The sequence below is a fragment of the Girardinichthys multiradiatus genome, chromosome 20, assembly GCF_021462225.1.
Source record: "Girardinichthys multiradiatus isolate DD_20200921_A chromosome 20, DD_fGirMul_XY1, whole genome shotgun sequence".
In the NCBI taxonomy this organism is placed as follows: Eukaryota; Metazoa; Chordata; class Actinopteri; order Cyprinodontiformes; family Goodeidae; genus Girardinichthys; species Girardinichthys multiradiatus.
The window spans coordinates 3,081,323-3,100,239 of record NC_061812.1 but is presented as its reverse complement, the minus strand read 5'-3'; the positions used below and the strand labels follow the sequence as shown (position 1 = coordinate 3,100,239).

At 40.5% G+C, this 18,917-nt stretch overlaps 2 protein-coding genes across 4 annotated transcripts in view; one reads left to right on the top strand and one right to left on the bottom strand.

Moving 5' to 3' along the window:
- si:dkey-49n23.1 (semaphorin-3D) overlaps positions 1-13,235 on the top strand; it is a 99,058-nt gene extending 85,823 nt beyond the window's left edge. For all 3 annotated transcript variants that reach the window (XM_047348549.1, XM_047348548.1, XM_047348550.1), the window contains exons 14-18: positions 673-714; positions 1,587-1,744; positions 2,450-2,514; positions 5,863-6,002; positions 10,672-13,235. In XM_047348549.1, coding sequence (XP_047204505.1) covers positions 673-714; positions 1,587-1,744; positions 2,450-2,514; positions 5,863-6,002; positions 10,672-11,169 — 903 coding nt within the window. In that variant the 3' untranslated portion in view covers positions 11,170-13,235. The remainder of the gene's footprint in view (positions 1-672; positions 715-1,586; positions 1,745-2,449; positions 2,515-5,862; positions 6,003-10,671) is intronic.
- Positions 2,603-4,370, bottom strand: LOC124857333 (nuclear factor 7, ovary-like). The gene is made up of 2 exons (XM_047348552.1): positions 4,230-4,370; positions 2,603-4,137 (listed from the first exon to the last, which is right to left on the bottom strand). Exon 2 carries the CDS (start codon positions 4,118-4,120, stop codon positions 2,732-2,734), a length of 1,389 nt encoding a protein of 462 aa, XP_047204508.1. The 5' UTR covers positions 4,121-4,137; positions 4,230-4,370; the 3' UTR covers positions 2,603-2,731.
- Positions 13,236-18,917: the final 5,682 nt, after the last annotated feature.

The window sequence follows — 18,917 nt, the reverse complement described above, 5'->3', positions numbered from 1 at the left end:
CTATCTATCTATCTATCTATCTATCTATCTATCTATCTATCTATCTATCTATCTATCTATCTATCTATCCATCCATCCATCTATCTATCTATCTATCTATCTATCTATCTATCTATCTATCTATCTATCTATCTATCTATCTATCTATCTATCTACCTACCTACCATAGATAGTAGCACTTGGTGAAGTTTGATTGGACCACATTGTGGGTTTCCATGAGGGCTGGTGGTTGTTCTGTTCAGCTGGGCTTGGCAAAGCAGATCATTTATTTACTCGCTTCATCGTCTTAACCAATCCCAAATGAAGTCCAAATTGATCCATTTCTGTGTCATCACTCTCCTTAGGGATTATACTTAAACAGATAAGATTTAATCTATGCAACAATGAAAATGAAGGGAATTATTTCTTGGCCAAAACAACCACATTATTAATGAACAGAAGTGGTTTTAGTCCATAACCCTGTGGAACACCAAAACATAACTAACAAAGGAAATAAGTTTTTACTGTCTTCCGTCTCATTTCAGCGACAGTCTGAAAAACAAACATCAAGTTGAAGGAAAACGGACCTTAAAATAAAACTTCAAATTGTTTTTGTGCTTCAGTATCACTTTCTTCTTCTTATCAAGTCAAAGTTACTGATATTTTATGCTGTCTTACCTCTTTATCCCACAGACTCCCACTCCCATCCTGAGCATGGAGCTGTCGACTAAAAGAGTAGGTTTCACTTTTTTATTGATATTGTTTTGGAAAACGCTGACTTGCAAATCTTTTTTAAATGGACCTTTTTTTTGTTAATGAACAAAACATTTATTGAAGGAAAAACACATTTTAATCAGTCCGAAAAGTTCAAATAGTTTTTTTGTTACTTGAATAATTCAGATTGAATTTGGCTAAAAAATAGTTTAGGCGCTTTGTTCTCCTTATTTTCACGGAAGGAAGATGAAAAACTAAGATGTGATCAAAATTTAAATAACTTAGATTATTTAGGAATGGGGCTCAGTTGGTAGCAGCTGTTGCCTTGCAGCCAGAAGGTCCTGGGTTCAAATCCCAGACTGGGGTCTATCTGCATGGAGATTGCAAGTTCTCTCCATGTGTGCATGGGTTCTCTCCAGGTACTCCAGCTTCCTCCCACAGGCCAAAAACAAGACAAGTTGGGCTAATTGGTCTCTCTAAATCAAAGGTATGCGTGTGTGCATGGTTGTTTGTCCTGTGATGGACTGGAGATCTGTCCAGGGTGGACCCTGCTTTTCACCCACTCAAGTGCTGAAGATAAGCACCAGCCCCCCCACTACCCTGTAAGGACAAGCAAGTTTTTTTTAAACAACATGAAACGCTTTTTTTTTTTTTTAAAGCATCAAATTGGGTTTTATAGTAGGAGCATTTAGTCCTCAGCTGTTTCAGTTTGAAAGGTAAAACTCGACCAAATAACTCAGATTTTGGAAGAAGAACAGAAGAAGAGGAAGCGAGAGTCCAGGGTGACAGAGCTGACTGAACACACAAGTAAAGAATAAAAGTTGCTGCTGAAGTAGACCTGAGCAACCCTCAGAAGTATCACCAATCTGCTCCTATGTCTTTCCTCCCCTCAGGAGCAGCTGTACGTGTGCAGCGAGCTCGGCCTGGTCCAGCTGGGGCTGCAGAGGTGTGAGTTCTACGGGACCGACTGCGCTGAGTGCTGCCTGGCCAGAGACCCATACTGCTCCTGGGACGGACAGACCTGCTCCAGATACTTCCCCACCAGCAGGAGGTCTTCATCCAGTCCTTATGTCTTTAGACTCCTAACAAAGCAAGAAAATGCATCAGGAGAGCAAGAAGACTTTCCTGAAGCATGTCAAGTGTTTGTCAACAGGATGTTAAAGTACTAAAAGAGAAACATTTCTTTATTGAAGTTTAATCTCAAGCATAAAGTTTCTTGCTCATTTAAGCGAGGCTTTGCACCATTGTCCTTTCCACCTTATTGTTGATATACTTTTTTCCACTTTTCTCTCCTAATTTAAACTTTTTCTCGTTATTTCGACTTTAACTGCATAAACAATCAAGGTTTGAATAGCAACAGAGATCCTTTTCTTTTCATTTTTCCACATTTCGCAACATTACAACCACTAACTTCAATGTATTGACACAGATTTTATTAGACAGAGCAAAACAAAATATTTTTACATTTTTTACAAATAAATATCTGAAAAGTGTGGCATGCCTTTCCATTCAGGCCCCTTTACTGATTCCCCTAAATTAAATCCAGTGAAACCAGTTGTCTCCAGAAGTCTCAAATATCAAGTCCACCTGTGATTTAATCTGAGGATGAATGTTGAGAAGTTTGGTGACAAAATAATGTTATTAATTCAGTTTTCAATATATTTTCTTTGTAATGAAGATCAGTTTGTTATTCAGACACTATTGATGATGCATTTTAGAACCTCATCTCATGTTCTGATCTGTGTTTGTGGGTCAGGCGAGCTCGCAGACAGGATGTGAAGCATGGAGACCCCTGGAGTCAGTGTCCAGTCACAGAGGAAGGTAAAGATCTCCAGGTGAACTCCACATCATCCACTTCATGTCACCTTTAGTTTGTAGCATCTGGACAGATTATTAAGCAGATCTGAAGCTGACCTTAAAGCAACCAGATGATCAGTCAGACCAGATCAGATCATCTCCAGTTTCCTGTTTAAAACACTGAGCTTCAATCTGATCAATAAGGTTTCATTTGGACTTTATGTTCTTCATGCTGAGAACATCAGAGCTGCTGTTTGCTCACTGAGATCTTCATCGGTAAGATTGTTGCTTCATCAACAGTGGAGATGTATGGAAACATCTTGTCAGTGAAGGTGTGTGTGAAGGTGTGTATGTGTGTGTTAGTGTCCAGATCAGAGAAGGACAGCTTTCCTCTGTCCCAGTCCAGATTCACTCTGATCCTCTGGAGCTTCTTCTGTACTGAGAGAACTCTGGGAGGAGCTGCTGGAGACCATGCTGAGTATTTACCTTCATAGAAACATATAGACAACCATCCAGACTCTATGATTCTCTTCCTCTGGACAGACTCTGGTATCACACCGAGCATCCAGCCTCCACTGTCTCCAACATCAACATCCCAGCTGTGGTTCCCTGAGTTAAAGCCCTCAGAACTCAGGACAGAACGCCACCAGTAATCAAACCTCTCTGGATTACCAGGAAGCTTCTGTTCCTCTCCTTCAGTCACACTGGTCAGATCTTCAGACAAGAAGAGTCCTGAAGCAGCACTGTTTGGGTCCAGGATGAGAGGAGTGTAGGACACCATGTTCTTCATGTTGCTCCAGATGTTGAAGGCCAGGTTGCCCAGATGTTTGGCCTGGTCTATCAGAGCTCCTGAGGGCAGCTGTGGACCATCCAGCAGGGGGCAGCGCTGGACTCTTTCCACTGCAGCCTTGTAGTTGTGCAGGAAGGAGACGTTTTCAGCTCTCAGCTCCTCCTCTGTGGCTCTGACTGTGGCTGAAAGAGCTGTTATCTCTCTGCTCAGAGCCTCCATCTTCTCCTTCATCATCCCACTCTTCTGCTCCTCTTCCTCCCTCAGTGCAGCCAGCCTGGCCTCCTCTTCCTCTGCTAGAAACTGATGAAGCTTCTTAAACTGCTCCTTAATCAGCCTCTCTGTGTGTCGGGCCTGGACCTTCACGTGTTCTGCTGTCTGATTAAAGTCCTCTTGAACTTTCTTCCTGAGCTTCAGGATCTTCTTCAGAGGTTCCAGAGTTTCCTGAAGGTTCTTCTTGTGTTGCTGAGCAGCTTCATTGATGGGTCTGAATCTGTGCTTGGTGTGTTTTTCTGAATCTCTGCAGACGAGACACACTGGCTGCTGATGGTCCAGACAGAAGAGTTTGAGCTTCTCAGAGTGCAGACTGCAGAGATCCTCTGAAGATCTCTGGTCTCTCTGCTGTAAGAAGGTCTCACACAGGTTCTTAAGAGCCAGACTTAAAGGTGGTTTGTTCCTTGAAGATCTCCTCTTACAAACTGGACACTCTTTAGCTGGTTTCTCTCTCCACCAGTTCTTCAGACACTCCTTACAGAAGCTGTGGCTACAGGACAGAAGAACCGGATCTTTGAAGATGTCCTGACAGACCGGACAGCAGAGATCCTCCTCTAATCTGGAAGCCATTTAGTCTCTGAATGAAGCTGAAAACACAGAAGGTCCAGTCAGTCATGGCTCCCTCCCTCCTCCACTAACGTCCCTCAAAGTGACTCTGAGTGTTCTTGGTCCAACTCACCTTCAGTGTGTGGAGCAGCTTGAAGCAGCAGTGTTGGAGGTCTCCAGGTTCCTCTCCTGCAGCTGGACTCACTCAGAGGAAGCTGCTGGTTTGGTCTGAAGGTGGATCTGATCCGTCTGTGAGTCTCTGCAGGGACCAACGATCACAAACTGCTTCCTGCTGTAGTTCAGGTGTGTCAGGTGAGGGGCGGAGCCTAAACCTGTTAGACCTGCTGCTTCACCTGTAACTGAGGTGTTTCAGTCCAGAATTCAATCTTTCAGCTGCTGTAAAACTCAGACTAACAGGTTTTATTTCTCTTCCTCAATCAGAACATTTCCTGTAATAAAGGCTGTAAAATAAAGTGTCCTCAGTGCTGCAGTCGTTCAGCTCTGAATGAACTCAGTAACTATGAGGTTCTTCAGGAATAATCAGCTGAGCTCAACAAAGTTCTCCTCTTCCTCCAGAACCACAACAACAAAGTTCTCCTATTCCTCCAGAACCACAACAACAAAGTTCTTTTCTTCCTCCAGAACCACAACAACAATGTTCTCCTCTTCCTCCAGAACCACAACAACAAAGTTCTTTTCTTCCTCCAGAACCACAACAACAACTAAATGTGGTTCTAATTTTTTAACTTTTTAATAAATATGACAGAATGAGATGTTTTAATCTGAGGTTTATCTGGTTTTAAGACCGGGTCAGAACCAGTTCTCCGGGTCAGAACCTGTTCATCATGTCTGAGTGAAAGCAGAGATTTTATTTACAATGAACACAAATAGAAATCATCAGTATTGAGACACAGAGTTTCATTCAGAGACCCAGAAGGCCTCTGCAGGTCCATCAGTACCGGATCGCCATGACGGATAAGGACTGCTCCATCATGGCTGCTCTTGTTCCCAGTGTTGAGGAAGAGGACGATGATGAAGAGTAAGCCTCCACTCTGTTCAGATTTGAAGGTTCTGACTTCAGATGAAGCTTGGAGAACGTAGGGTGAAGATCATCCAACATCTCCAGGAAGTCTGATTGTTAACTTGTTGAATTATTCCCAGCTGTGGCTACATGACAGAAGAACCGGATCCTTAAAGATCTTCTGACAGACCGGACAGCAGAGATCCTCCTCTAATCTGGAAGCCATTTAGTCTCTGAGTGAAGCTGAAAACACAGAAGACAGAACGTTAAACCAGGAAGTCAGTTTCCCTCCTGAAGAAACTTTCTTCTCTTACTTTCACTTTGATCTTCTTGTTTCTCCACCAGCATCAGTCTGTGTTTCAGTGTCTTGGTCCCTCAGCTCTTTGTTATACTTGTTCAGAGTTGGTTTGACCTGAGTAGGTCATGAAGGTCATGAAGGTCATGAAGGTGATATTCTCGAGTATTTTCTCTCTGAGACTTTGAACTAGTTCCTGTTTATTTAGAAGGTTTCTGTTGTAATTAGTCTTGAGGCACAGATGTGGCGCCCTCTAGAGGATTTGCTGTAGATCTGCAGTTTTAGAAGAACTGTAGGATCTCAGCTTTTCCTGATAAATGGTTTTGTTGATGCTTTAAGTGAAAACTGTAGTTTGTCCTCTCATAAAGTTCTTGTGGGGTCTCCACTAACTGGAAAATCCAGATGCACACATTTCATGTTGTGTGTCCTGTTTGCTTCTTGTTTTGTCAGATCCAGACTCTGTGGAGGTGAAGGTGGTGTATGGTGTTGAAGGAAACTCCACGTTCCTGGAGTGCGTTCCTCGGTCGCTGCAGGCTGAGCTCAGCTGGACGGTGCAGCTGTCAGAGAGTCAGCAGAAAACTGTCAGACAGGTGTGTAGAGCATAGGAACACCTCAGATCTGACCTTTGACACACGTTTACCTGCTTCCATCAAGGCTTTCTTCATGACATTAAATCTGGGTAAATTAACCTCCTTTTCTGCAGAAGATGTCCTGAAACCTATAAAATATATTGTTTTTAATGATGTTGTTATGATGCAAAGTCTAAATTTCAAAGTAGGCAAAGTAAACTGAAGGATTCTACTTTGGTGATTTAGAAATTCAAGAAAATATTTTTTTAAATAATCCAAAATAAAAACAAGACTAGTTCTAGATTTAAATTGGGATGAATAAATAGGATGTGTTCTTCTTCAATAGAACAATTGAATGTGAGAACATGGAGTGAGACGCTGCTTCCAGACTGAAGATAGTTCTGATTCACAAATGTTATTTAGAGCTTGGTGTCTCTCTGAGCTTTAAGCCTTTGTTAGAAGATACATTGCATTCTTCTTATTGGCTGTCCTAGTGTCTCAGTGCAGCTGAAAGCAGATTCATGACTGACAAGAAGAACATATGAGGTCCAGCTCAGGTCTAGCTGATCAGGTCTAGTGTTTTTTGTGGAGTTACTGCAAACATTTGTTTTGCACCAATGTGGTTTGGGGTCTGTTCCAGTTCCCCAACTTTTGTTTTGAACCGGTGACTCGTGTTTCCACCAATGAAAAGAGGTTTCAGAGCACAAACTCTGGTTCAGCTTGGGCACTGCAGAAGGCTTGGTTCTCCTGCACGAACCGTAACATCACCAGAGGGCGGGTCGAAGCTGCAGACAGCTGCAGAAAGCTATGCCAAGTTCAGACAATGCCTATAAACCAATGAACAAGAACAGTCAAATCACAAGAATTAGAGCATCTCAAAACCTGTTAAACAGTGATTCCTCACAAAGTGGTAAAATAGGATTGACGCTAAGGTGTAATCACAGAAGCTAGAGTCCGATTGTGTCTTAAATATCCCTAAACAAGAAGGATCTCATCAATGGAAAAGGTGCATAAGTCCCTGGAGATTCTTTGCCAAAAACACAAGGCTGTCAATGGTTCAGGTCTGAGTAAAGCCTGGTGACATGTGACCACATTTCTGCTAGTACCAAATACCCTTTCTGATGAGCAGCTTTAGAGTTGTACAGTTGATTAATTTCTTCCATTATTCCTTAAGTTGCACTGGATCCATAAGCTGAAAAACTTTAAATCATTAATTTACATAACTTTTTACCAACCTGCATCTGGCCAGAATTGCTGCTTTACAACTGCATAATTCATTTACAATAACTACTAAACACTGATTAACACACTTATTTTTTCTTTTATTATCATCAGGAAAACTCCTATCAGAAAACTACAGAACATGTTTTGAGTGAAAATAATTATAAAAAAACTGATAACCAGTCCAGAAGTACAGGGAATTGATACCATGGCTGTTTAATCATGACTAAATGTTTCTATCAAGTGGAAGATGGGTAGACAGTGGAGCAGTGGATAGCAGGACACCAGGTTGATGAGGATCACTGAGCTTCTGGGAAACTGCATCCAAGCCTGGAACTGTTGTTTCTCATCCTGCAGAGCTGTCTACATAAACTATTAAAAATATTAGATAAATAAATATGCATAAAAGAAAAATAAGTATATACGTTCATACTCCACTAAGTCAGGTTTACATGAAAAGTGAGGTGACCAGATTTCTTAAGCCAAATCCGGGGGACATTTCCAGCTTGAAGATTAAAATAATTAAATGTTATCAGGAAATAATGAAAACATTGGCACAGTTACGGTTTCATTTATTTAAAAATATTTATTCATAATTAAACAATAAAAATCAAGTGTAATAGCAGGATAGTGTCTATCCACATTGTTGCTAGCACTTCCTAAGAGTGATAAAATGAATAAAGGAATAGCAGTAGTGTCTGTCTTCTGTCCTCTCTTTTTTCTAACACTCTCTTTCCCTCCTCTTAGTTTTAGTCTTCATTGTAAGAGTCTATTTTCCTCCTTTCTTTAACTCTTCCAATTTTCCTGTGCTCTTTCACATGTTTTCTGTCTTTTTATTTTCCTTCTCTCTCCTTTTCCGTCTTTCGCTATTCTAAAACAGAGACATAATATAATCACAATCCTGTCTAAAAACAATAGAACATTAACATACTGAAAAATTACAATTTAACAAATAGAATAAGATTTTTGTTTTAGATACTCTTTAGAAGTTGTTTTACATGAGAAACTATGGTAATCCTAATCTTACGAATATTAACATTTCTTTAATCATTTGACTAGTTTGCTCAGCTGATAACATGTGAATATTGCTATATTTAGCAAAGAAAGCAACCATTTTTACTTGCACATTTAAGTAGGTGATTCTCTCCCTCCTCATCTTTCTCAGTTCATGCAGTTCTTGTTTCATTCAGTTTCCCGGTTACCGACTGCTTTATTTTTGTGAGGAACTTTCATATGTCCAAACTGAGTAGACAAACACCGCTCAGCCTGAAAGTCTGTGTTCACATATTAAAATAATAAATTAACAAACAACGATTAACTAGCTCTGAAAATATAAAGATCACTAATTGTGTCTAAAACATCTTACTTGAACCCTTGTTGCTACTGTAGCTCCACATTCCTAAATCAGGCAGTGCTTAAAAAGGGATATCTCCCTCACTCAGCTGCAGCTACTCCCTGTGCTCTTATCTTGCCATTTGTTGTTCTGTTCATTTCTCAAAGCTTGGTTTATTTGTATTTGGGTCCTCTCCTTTAGTAAAACAAAACACATCCAAGCCTTATTTGTTTTACCTGGGCACAAAAAATGTTGATAACACTAGAAACAAATCCTTGCCTCGAACCTAACCTTTATCACGGCCAGGTTCAGCCCAGTCCAAGGATCAGCCCAGTCCAAGGATCGGCCTGTCTGTAACGTTAATAGGAACTGGACCAGCTACCATAACATCTGTTGTTGAGTGCAACATGCTTTCTACCCCCGGTTACCATAATAACAGTTTACAGTCGACATTTATCTTCTCATTAACAAAACGCTAGAATCAGGGACATTTATGGGGCAGCTTTAGCCAGGGACATGTCGTCTAAAATGGGGACAGTCCCTGGAAATCGGGGACGTCTGCTCAAAAGACAATCTTAGGGAAATGTGTATTTTTTATGTACATGGAAAATTTAAAGTGCTCTGATTATCAGCACTGCATTAAAACATTTATCTTACAGAACTGTGGGGAAACAGTTAATAATTAATGCCAAGAATAACTTAAAATGTCACAAATGTCCAGCAAAAAATATTTTATTTTATTTTTTGGTACTTGCGGTTATTCACCACATACCTACTGAACACTTTTATTTACTTTAGTGGGGAAGTCCCAGTCCAGCTGTCTGGTTAGCTTAGTTTAGCTAGTAGCAGCCAGGCCAGCCTGTAAGAGGAGCTCCGCTGCTCTGAAAACTTTGATAAAACATTTCAGGATCATTCTGGATGAACTGACCGCCCAGATGAATACACTGCCCCCCACTCAGTACCAACCAATCAGAGCCAGGAGAAATGTCTTAGCGGTGTCAATCACGCAGGTCCCTCCCCCTTGTTTCACCTGTGCTACAGCCCTCCCTCCACTGCGGAACCTGCCCTGGATGCGCAGACTAGTGAGCATAGCCACCAGTGATGGCAGATAAACATCAACGATATGCTTTACATTGACTATGGCCTGTCCATACTTTGACTACACACTTGGTCCTGAAATTATCAGCACAGCGTCATTAGAACAGCTGCAGCACTCGGCAATCTTGAGCTGGAACAACGGTTTGCGGCGTGCGGGGGATGGGTGTGAGGAAACGCCGACATGCATAGCTCACAACATTCTTCATTTTGCACTGGATGAGTTTTTGGGTGGTGGAATAAATTTGTGGTCCTGTTACCTTTTGCGGGAATGCTTTTACAACATGTTTTACACTTTGTTCGACATCCTCCTTGTGAAGTCCAAACCACTGACAGATTATTGATCTAGTGCTGTTTCTCTTCGGAACAATCATCTGACTTCCCTTCAGTAGTCTCATTTACTTGCAAAACTCCCGCTGTCGCTAAATTTCTTGCAAGCATACTCGCTGCAGTGTGCCAGGTAGAACAACAAGACGGTTGGCAGGGGTGGTAGGTGATGCACTAATAGCATTTCAAAGAAGCAGAACTCAATGAATCTGACGCAAACAGCTTCCATGTACGATGACTAAAATAGCGACAATCGAGTAGAAATTGTCATCGTACGTGGAAAAATTCATGATACATTGGGTATATTCGATATATCACCCACCCCTATGTGGAAGTGACTGGAACACCTGATTTCAGAGATTTGAATCACTGAGTCAGTACTTTTGGACCTACAAGTATGTGATCAGACAAATCCTTCAGGTTTGTTTTTCAGTAGATGTGAAAATGATCAATATGATTCAGGACTGATAAATTCTTGCTACATTAATATAGTTTAGCGCAGCCAATCACCTGCTCCAGGTGTGTTTCTTCAGTCACCTGCAGTCAGGTACTGATGGATCCACCCAGTTTCTCATCACAAATCCTCAGACACCAAGTGTCCACTGTCCTCCGTGAGACACCTGTCCACCTCACCTGAATCTGTCCTCGTTTAAAGTTAGTAATAAACAGCCTGAAGGTGAACTCTAACATCTCCCTCTGGTCTCGTCTTCTCAGCTCCCTCTCAATGATGAGGTCCGCTTCCTCCGCATGAAGAGAGGGTTGCTGGTTCAACACCTGGAGGTGGCTGACTCAGGCCTCTACACCTGCAGCAGTCAGGAGCACTCCTACAGCCAGGTCCTGGGCCGGTACCGAGTTCATATCATCCCCAACCACAGCCTGCATGTGGCCCGCTACCTGCTGAACCTCAGTCCCAACGACCCGGACCTCCTGAGCCTGGTGAGGACCGGTCCAACTGGAGGAGTCGCTGCTGGGTTTCTTGGTCAGTCTGAGGACACCTCTCTGCTGGGACACAGGAACTCATGGCTGCCTCCTCTGAGGAGCTACAAAGACCTGGAGATGGTGGGAACCAACAGTCTGAGCGTGGACGAGTACTGCGAGCACCTGTGGTACCGGGAGAAACGCAGGCAGCAGAAACTTCGCACTCTGAAGCTGAGACAGGAGAGCCGGAAAGCTCGGGTCAGGAGGAACAACCCCCCTGAGATCCCCCTTTAGTCCTCCGAAGGACTCAGGGACTTTTTAAGGACAACAGAACCTGCATATCCAGGTGGGACAGACGGGTCGCATGGAGACAGGAAGTACTGTAACATCAGCTGCTTCACAGTATTATTCAGCCTTAAAATATTAAAAAGGGAAGTGATGCATCAGATCATAACTATCTTAAAGCTTTTCTTCAGCCATTCTTTCAAACCCTTAAACTAATCTGGGCTCATTTATAGAACCAAATTGTAGATCTTTGTCTCTTGGACCACACCGGTTCTGTTTTCATAAAGGCCAGAAATATCTCCTCACTCATGCCTCACATATTGTTTCCATCACTGCTGCTGATATCTGTGGGAAACAGTCTGAAGAAAACTAGACAGTTTCATAAAAATCCCAATGAAACTTTTATTCTGAAAGTCCAACTAAAACTGCTTCCTGTTTGCTAATTAGGTTCCAATCAGAGATAACATGATTTCTGAACATTTATTGAGGGCAGCCATTTTTAATTACTATGAGGTGAAGAAGCTGCTGAGTGAAATAAGATCCAGAGAACAGAGACAAAATCCTGAGTCACTGGTTGCTATGGTCCATAGTGGGAGGGGCAGCCCGCAGCATCACTGTTTTGACCAAACAAGCAGACAGAAACAAAAGCAAAGATTTAATCCTGAACCAAACAGTCTCTGAACAACACATCTGAGTCACATTGAAATAATTCCTGAACCCTGAGCAGCAGAACTTTCTGATGGACCCAATGGTTCTGTTTTGTGTCCACAGAAAACCATCAATCTGATAACAGTGGGGGCAGCACCGAATGAAAGTGTACAAAAATACATACATATGGTTAAAACTATGGACACAAAAGTCATTTAAATCAAAACGTTTCTGAATATTTTCTAGAGTTTGAATCTAGATTGGATGACATCATCATAAGATTCTTTGGTAAAACCTCCAAAAATCATCCAATTTAAACTGGGATTGTGTTAAAAACCATCAAACACATCATGAACCCAATCCCCAGATTTTCTCTGAAGCATTTCTGTTTCAGCATTGATAGATTTTCACTAATGTTTAACATTTATTAACAACTGAGCGGCTAGAAAACCAAACCTGAGATGTGAGTTTGAATCCCTGAAATCCAGCTTCTTCATTTGGGTTTTTAGAAGGAAAAACTTTAATTTACTGATAAACATGTTTCTGTTTGTGCTTTAAAGTGACAGAACCTTAATCCCAAACGACCTGGATGTTGTAGAACCTGATAAGCAGTTCTGTTTGTGCTGAATGGAAAAACTGCACCTCAGAGATAAAACTGTTGGGATTAAAAGTCTTCAAACCTTTTAGCTGTTAGAAAACGAGCCACTTTAAAGCCGGCAGGGAGTTTTATTTGTTCATTTCAAACAGTAAAACTGCTGAAGGTTCCTGCAGGAAAAAGCTGCCGAGAAGAATGAGACTCGGTCCAGATCCATGATAAATGTCTGTTAAAGATTCACTCAGAAACTTTTCCTCCTTTAGAAACTGAAAGATTTCCTCCATTTCCATCAGAATTAGGACCAAACTGTGTTGGACTTTCTCATTAATAAGCTGTTGGATTTTATGCAACATTTAGTATGAAGCTAAGGATCAGGGGCTTTTCTCATGAACGTCTTTTAAATGATGAACTCAAACCTTTTCTTCATTAACAAACTTTGTTCAGTTTAACACAGAAACATTTTATAACCACAACTTTAACTGCAGCAACTAGAACCTGCTTTAAAAGCTTCATATTGAGCTAAAATCTGTTTTCTCCATGAACTTCTGTTTGTTCTGAGCTCCTTCACGCTGTGGAGGAAATAAAAGCCTCAGTGAACATGCACACATGTGATGGATCTGGCCTTTTTATGCAGAGCTCCTTCAGATCCATGATCATGGAAAAATACTCTGTTGTTGATGGTTTTCTTCCTTCCAGAAGATTTTAGTTGATTTTCTGTTTCTGTCACAGCTGTGATGTTTTCAGATGTAAAACAAAGTAAAGATGTTTTGTATGTGAATAAACCACAAATAATATCTGACATTTAGAGTCAAATAAACTCAAATATATATTAGCTGTGTGTGTTTATTATTTTAATCTTCATGGTTTCAGTTTGAGAATAAACTTCAGCCATGTGAGTGAACACAAACACACACGAGGAGTTTAGCTTCAGCTTTTGGTGATGGAGGCAGAATAAAGACAGCAGGTAGATCTCCAGATGTTCTCAACCTCTTATAAGGTTTTCTTTAAGCTGCTTTTTCACTCAGATTCTCCTCCTGCCATTTTTAGAGAAATGTTTTTATTTCCTGACCAGCAAAAGCTATTTGCAGTCTTAAGGTCTGAAAGCCCTGAGTTTACATGTTTCTAATCCAGAAACCAGGTGCAACATAAAGATCTGCTGCTAAAATAGCTCCACTAATCAAACAACATCTCCATCTGTTAACGTTTGTTTGCTTTTAGATGAGGTATTATGGATGAATTTAAGGCAAAGTCCAACAATATTCATGTACAGGCCAATCTTTTTAATGTACCACCACAGTGAACCATGTCACATCTTTTCAGACTGGAGCCATTTCCATCATGCAGATTGCATGGGGAAAAATACCATCTACTGAAAGCTGGTGGTTTTGGCACAAAGAGAAAAGGAAAAGATGGACCTGTTGAGCTGCTGGTTTTCCAAAAAGCGAAGCCGGGAGGTCAAGGTTCATTGATCCTGTTTCACTGAGGATTGAAAAACTGCCAAAATCCTGCATTTGCTGTCATCTGTATTTAAAAATATTACTCAGTTCTTTACGATTTTGATTCAAAGTCATACAAAGCTGTTGTGGAAGGTCTAAAGAGCCACTCGCGGCTCCGAAGCTGCAGGTTTCAGACCCCTGGTCTAAGAAACCCAGCAGAACATAATTCATCAAAACATTCATTAGTTTGAACTTTTCCATTAATAAACTCAAATGCTTTTTAAAGTAATGCTCAAAAATAAAACCCCACTCTTTGCAGAAATAGAAAAAGGAAATCAGCAGCAGTGCAGTTAGCATCCATGAACTTAGTTGTGGTCAGAAGCTTCCATTGTCATGACCTGCTGAGATGACCTCGATAAAAAGACGCAAGTAAAAGGTGAACAAAATAAGATTAAAATGTGCTGTGAAAGACTGGATATCTATTGATCAAGAACCCTACATCATGAGGTTCTCATTGTCCAAAATAATCATGAAAACAAGTCAAGAGGCAATTATGTTGCTTAGATCTGCTTCTGTAAAGCTGAGCGTGTTTGTGTTTCCATTATATCTGTCAGAGTGGAAATAAAAGCTACAATAGCAACAAAAATGAAGGAATATATGTTAGAGTTCCTCTTCCGTTTGCTGCCCAGCTGCTTCAAAAAATAACACAAAAAGCATCAGTTCATCCCATTTAAATGAAACAGTTTAAAACAGGTACACCATGATGCAAAATGAGCAGAGAGTCAGGAGAATGCAAAAAAATAAAAAGTGCAAAGCTGTCACAGAAATGACTAAACAGAAACTAAATGTTTTACATTTAAACCAAGTGCAAAAACACCACCAATACTGAACATCCATGAACATTTCCTTAATTGATACATTTCTTTTCTATTTGCTTTATTTCTGTAGGGCAGCGTCACAACAGATGTCGTCTCAAAGCTATTTACAAAACAGATGCAGTTTATGTACAGGAATATATTATCCAAACTATCCACTCATACAGACTGTGTCATTTTGTGCGAGATAAATCTGACCCACATACAGAAGAACACTCAGAAGCACAACTGAATTAATGAAAGGTGTTTTATTTACAAAGTGATACTGGAATGTGAACGGTAGAATCACCAACTGCATGGAAAGAGGGGAAGGAGAACTGTTGAAAAGAACTATAGTCTTGAGGAATAAATGAGACGTAATTATGTTAATAGTAGAACGGCTTACTGAGTGGGTGAAGTCAGGTCGCCAGGGGTAGAGGGAGTCGGGACCCAGGTGTGTGAAGTGGAGAAAATCCAGATGGTTTACTTGAGCTGTAAAATGAGTTCTGGAGTTGATTCAATGTTCAGGTACTTGCGTTGGAGGGTGGACAGGTTACGCTTCTGCCTTGGTTCAGGAGACGGAGGATAACAGGAAGCTGCCAGCTTGGTACTTGGAAACAAAATCCACCAAACATAGGTAATCTTGATCATCCAGAAACTTCTGGAAAGTTCAATGAAGAATGATCAGAAGGTTCAGGTTTCTGCCTGCGAAGGAACATAAACAACATCAGCTTAGTGACAAAGAACGAAGCATAGCTTAGAAGTGGCTGAGCTTGTTACCACTGAAGGCAAACACTCTGGCATCGAAGTGCTGGCAGTGTGGTGGTGTCAGGGTGGTTTCCGGGCTTTGTTAACAAGGCTGGTGGCAGATGGGAAAAAACTGTTCTTGTGGCGTGAGGTTTTGGTCCGGATGGACCGCAGCCTCCTGCCAGAGGGGAGAGTCTCAAAGAGTCTGTGACCGGGGTGTTAGGGATCAGCCAGAATCTTCCCTGCCCGCTTCAGGGTCCTGGAGGTGTACAGTTCCTGGAGCGACAGTAGACTGCAGCCAATCACCTTCTCAGCAGACCGAATGACACGCTGCAGCCTGCCTTTATCCTTGGCTGTAGCAGCGGCGTACCAGATGGTGATGGAGGAGGTGAGGATGGACTCAATGATGGCTGTGTAGAAGTGCACCATCATAGTCTTTAGCAGGTTGAATGTCTTCAGCTGCCGCAGGAAGAACATCCTCTGCTGGGCTTTCTTGATGAGGGAGCTGATGTTTGGCTCCCACTTGAGATCCTGGGAGATGATGGTTCCCAGGAAGCGGAAAGATTCCACAGTGTCAATTGTGGAGTCACAGAGGGTGATGGGGGCAGGTGGGGCTGGGTTCTGCCTGAAGTCCACAACCATCTACATATCTTGCGCATATGATCGCATGTTCTTATGACACTCTTGGATCCAGTTGAAGAGTGTCTGTTTATGTCTGTTTGCCAGCAAAGAGACATCAGCGCGCTTTGTCCCCCTCCTATCCCGATGAACAGCGGCCTGGAAGAGGTCGGCTTGTTGGAGAGGAGGTGCTTTTATTTGGCTAGTGATGTCACAGGAAGTCTGCAGGTACCCCGTTTGATTGGCTGTTGCCGGAAGTAGGTTAATGCAATTTATTTTGAAAGTTCCAGAAAAGTTTGTACCGGAGTTTAATGTTGAAATCCATGGCTGGATCCCAACAACACACTCTGAACCCACAACCCCGACAGACTGATTCAGAGTCAGGTACATACATCCATGTTCCTTCCTAGTTATAAATGCAGTCCAGTTTATTAAGGCAGTTGGTAAAACGTTTTCTGTCTAAGGAAAGCCAACAGATTGCATCAAGTCATTAACTTTGCAGCAATTCAAGTCAGTCAGTTAATGTTCTTATTTAGCCCAGATACATGATGAAAATAGGTCCTGTTCCACATGTCCTGACCTGGCTCAGTTTCCCTAAAAATGACAATAGAATCTTTTGTCTGAAATGCTCCAAACTAAGCTAATAAAAAAACACTGAAACTCTGACTTGATGTGGGCTGTTAGTTTGTTTAGTCTTGTTGGATTTGCTAAAATTTAGCTACTGAACATAAAGACAGTTACTGAACATAAAGACAGTTACTGAACATAAAGACAGATACTGAACATAAAGAACAGTTACTAAACATAAAGACAGTGACTGAACATAAAGACAGTTACTAAACATAAAGACAGTTACTAAACATAAAGACAGTTACTGAACATAAAGACAGTTACTGAACATAAAGACAGTTACTGAACATAAAGACAGTTACTGAACATAAAGACAGTTACTAAACATAAAGACAGTTACTAAACATAAAGACAGTTACTAAACATAAAGACAGTGACTGAACATAAAGACAGTTACTAAACATAAAGACGGTGACTGAACATAAAGACAGTTACTAAACATAAAGACAGTGACTGAACATAAAGACAGTTACTAAACATAAAGACAGTGACTGAACATAAAGACAGTTACTAAACATAAAGACAGTGACTGAACATAAAGACAGTTACTAAACATAAAGACAGTTACTGAACATAAAGACAGTTACTGAGCATAAAGACAGTTACTAAATATAAAGACAATTACTAAACATAAAGACAGTTACTGAACATAAAGACAGTGACTGAACATAAAGACAGTTACTGAACATAAAGACAGTTACTAAACATAAAGACAGTTACTAAACATAAAGACAGTTACTAAACATAAAGACAGTGACTGAACATAAAGATAGTTACTGAACATAAAGACAGTGACTGAACATAAAGACAGTTACTAAACATAAAGACAGTTACTAAACATAAAGACAGTGACTGAACATAAAGACAGTTACTAAACATAAAGACAGTGACTGAACATAAAGACAGTTACTAAACATAAAGACAGTTACTGAACATAAAGACAGATACTGAACATAAAGAACAGTTACTAAACATAAAGACAGTGACTGAACATAAAGACAGTTACTAAACATAAAGACAGTGACTGAACATAAAGACAGTTACTAAACATAAAGACAGTTACTAAACATAAAGACAGTGACTGAACATAAAGACAGTTACTAAACATAAAGACAGTGACTAAACATAAAGACAGTTACTGAACATAAAGACAGTTACTGAGCATAAAGACAGTTACTAAATATAAAGACAATGACTAAACATAAAGACAGTTACTGAACATAAAGACAGTGACTGAACATAAAGACAGTTACTGAACATAAAGACAGTTACTGAGCATAAAGACAGTTACTAAATATAAAGACAATTACTAAACATAAAGACAGTTACTGAACATAAAGACAGTGACTGAACATAAAGACAGTTACTGAACATAAAGACAGTTACTAAACATAAAGACAGTTACTAAACATAAAGACAGTTACTAAACATAAAGACAGTGACTGAACATAAAGACAGTTACTGAACATAAAGACAGTTACTAAACATAAAGACAGTTACTAAACATAAAGACAGTTACTAAACATAAAGACAGTTACTGAACATAAAGACAGTTACTAAACATAAAGACAGTGACTGAACATAAAGACAGTGACTGAACATAAAGACAGTTACTGAGCATAAAGACAGTTACTAAATATAAAGACAATTACTAAACATAAAGACAGTGACTAAACATAAAGATAGTTACTGAACATAAAGACATTGAGGGTTGTTATAGCTTGATCACAGGAAAAATTTATGGCATCCTGATTAGTTTGGTTAATGTTTATGCCCCGCCCGTCACCCGGCAGTGACTGGTCCTTTCACAAACATATACTTGAATTAGTGGCAGCAAAAAGTCAGGGTATAATGATTTGTGCTGGTGATTTTAATGTCAGGCTGGACCCAGATCTGGACTCTTCAAATGGAAAAGTATTCAAAAAACAAACTGTAAAAGATTTCGAAAAATGATGGACGAACTGGGAATAGTGGACGTGTGGAGGGACAAAAACCCAACCAGTCGCGATTAAACACACTATTCCTCTTCTTATGATGTATACTCATGAATAGATTATTTCTTCATGTTTAAAAATGATGGACATAGGACAGAGGGGTTGGATCGAGCCCAATTTCAGATCACAGTCCAATCTATATCTCTCTTCACCTGACAGAGAGGAGTAGGACCACTCTCTGGAGGCTACATACAAATTTATAAAATAGCTCAAACTTTAAGGAGAATATAAGAAC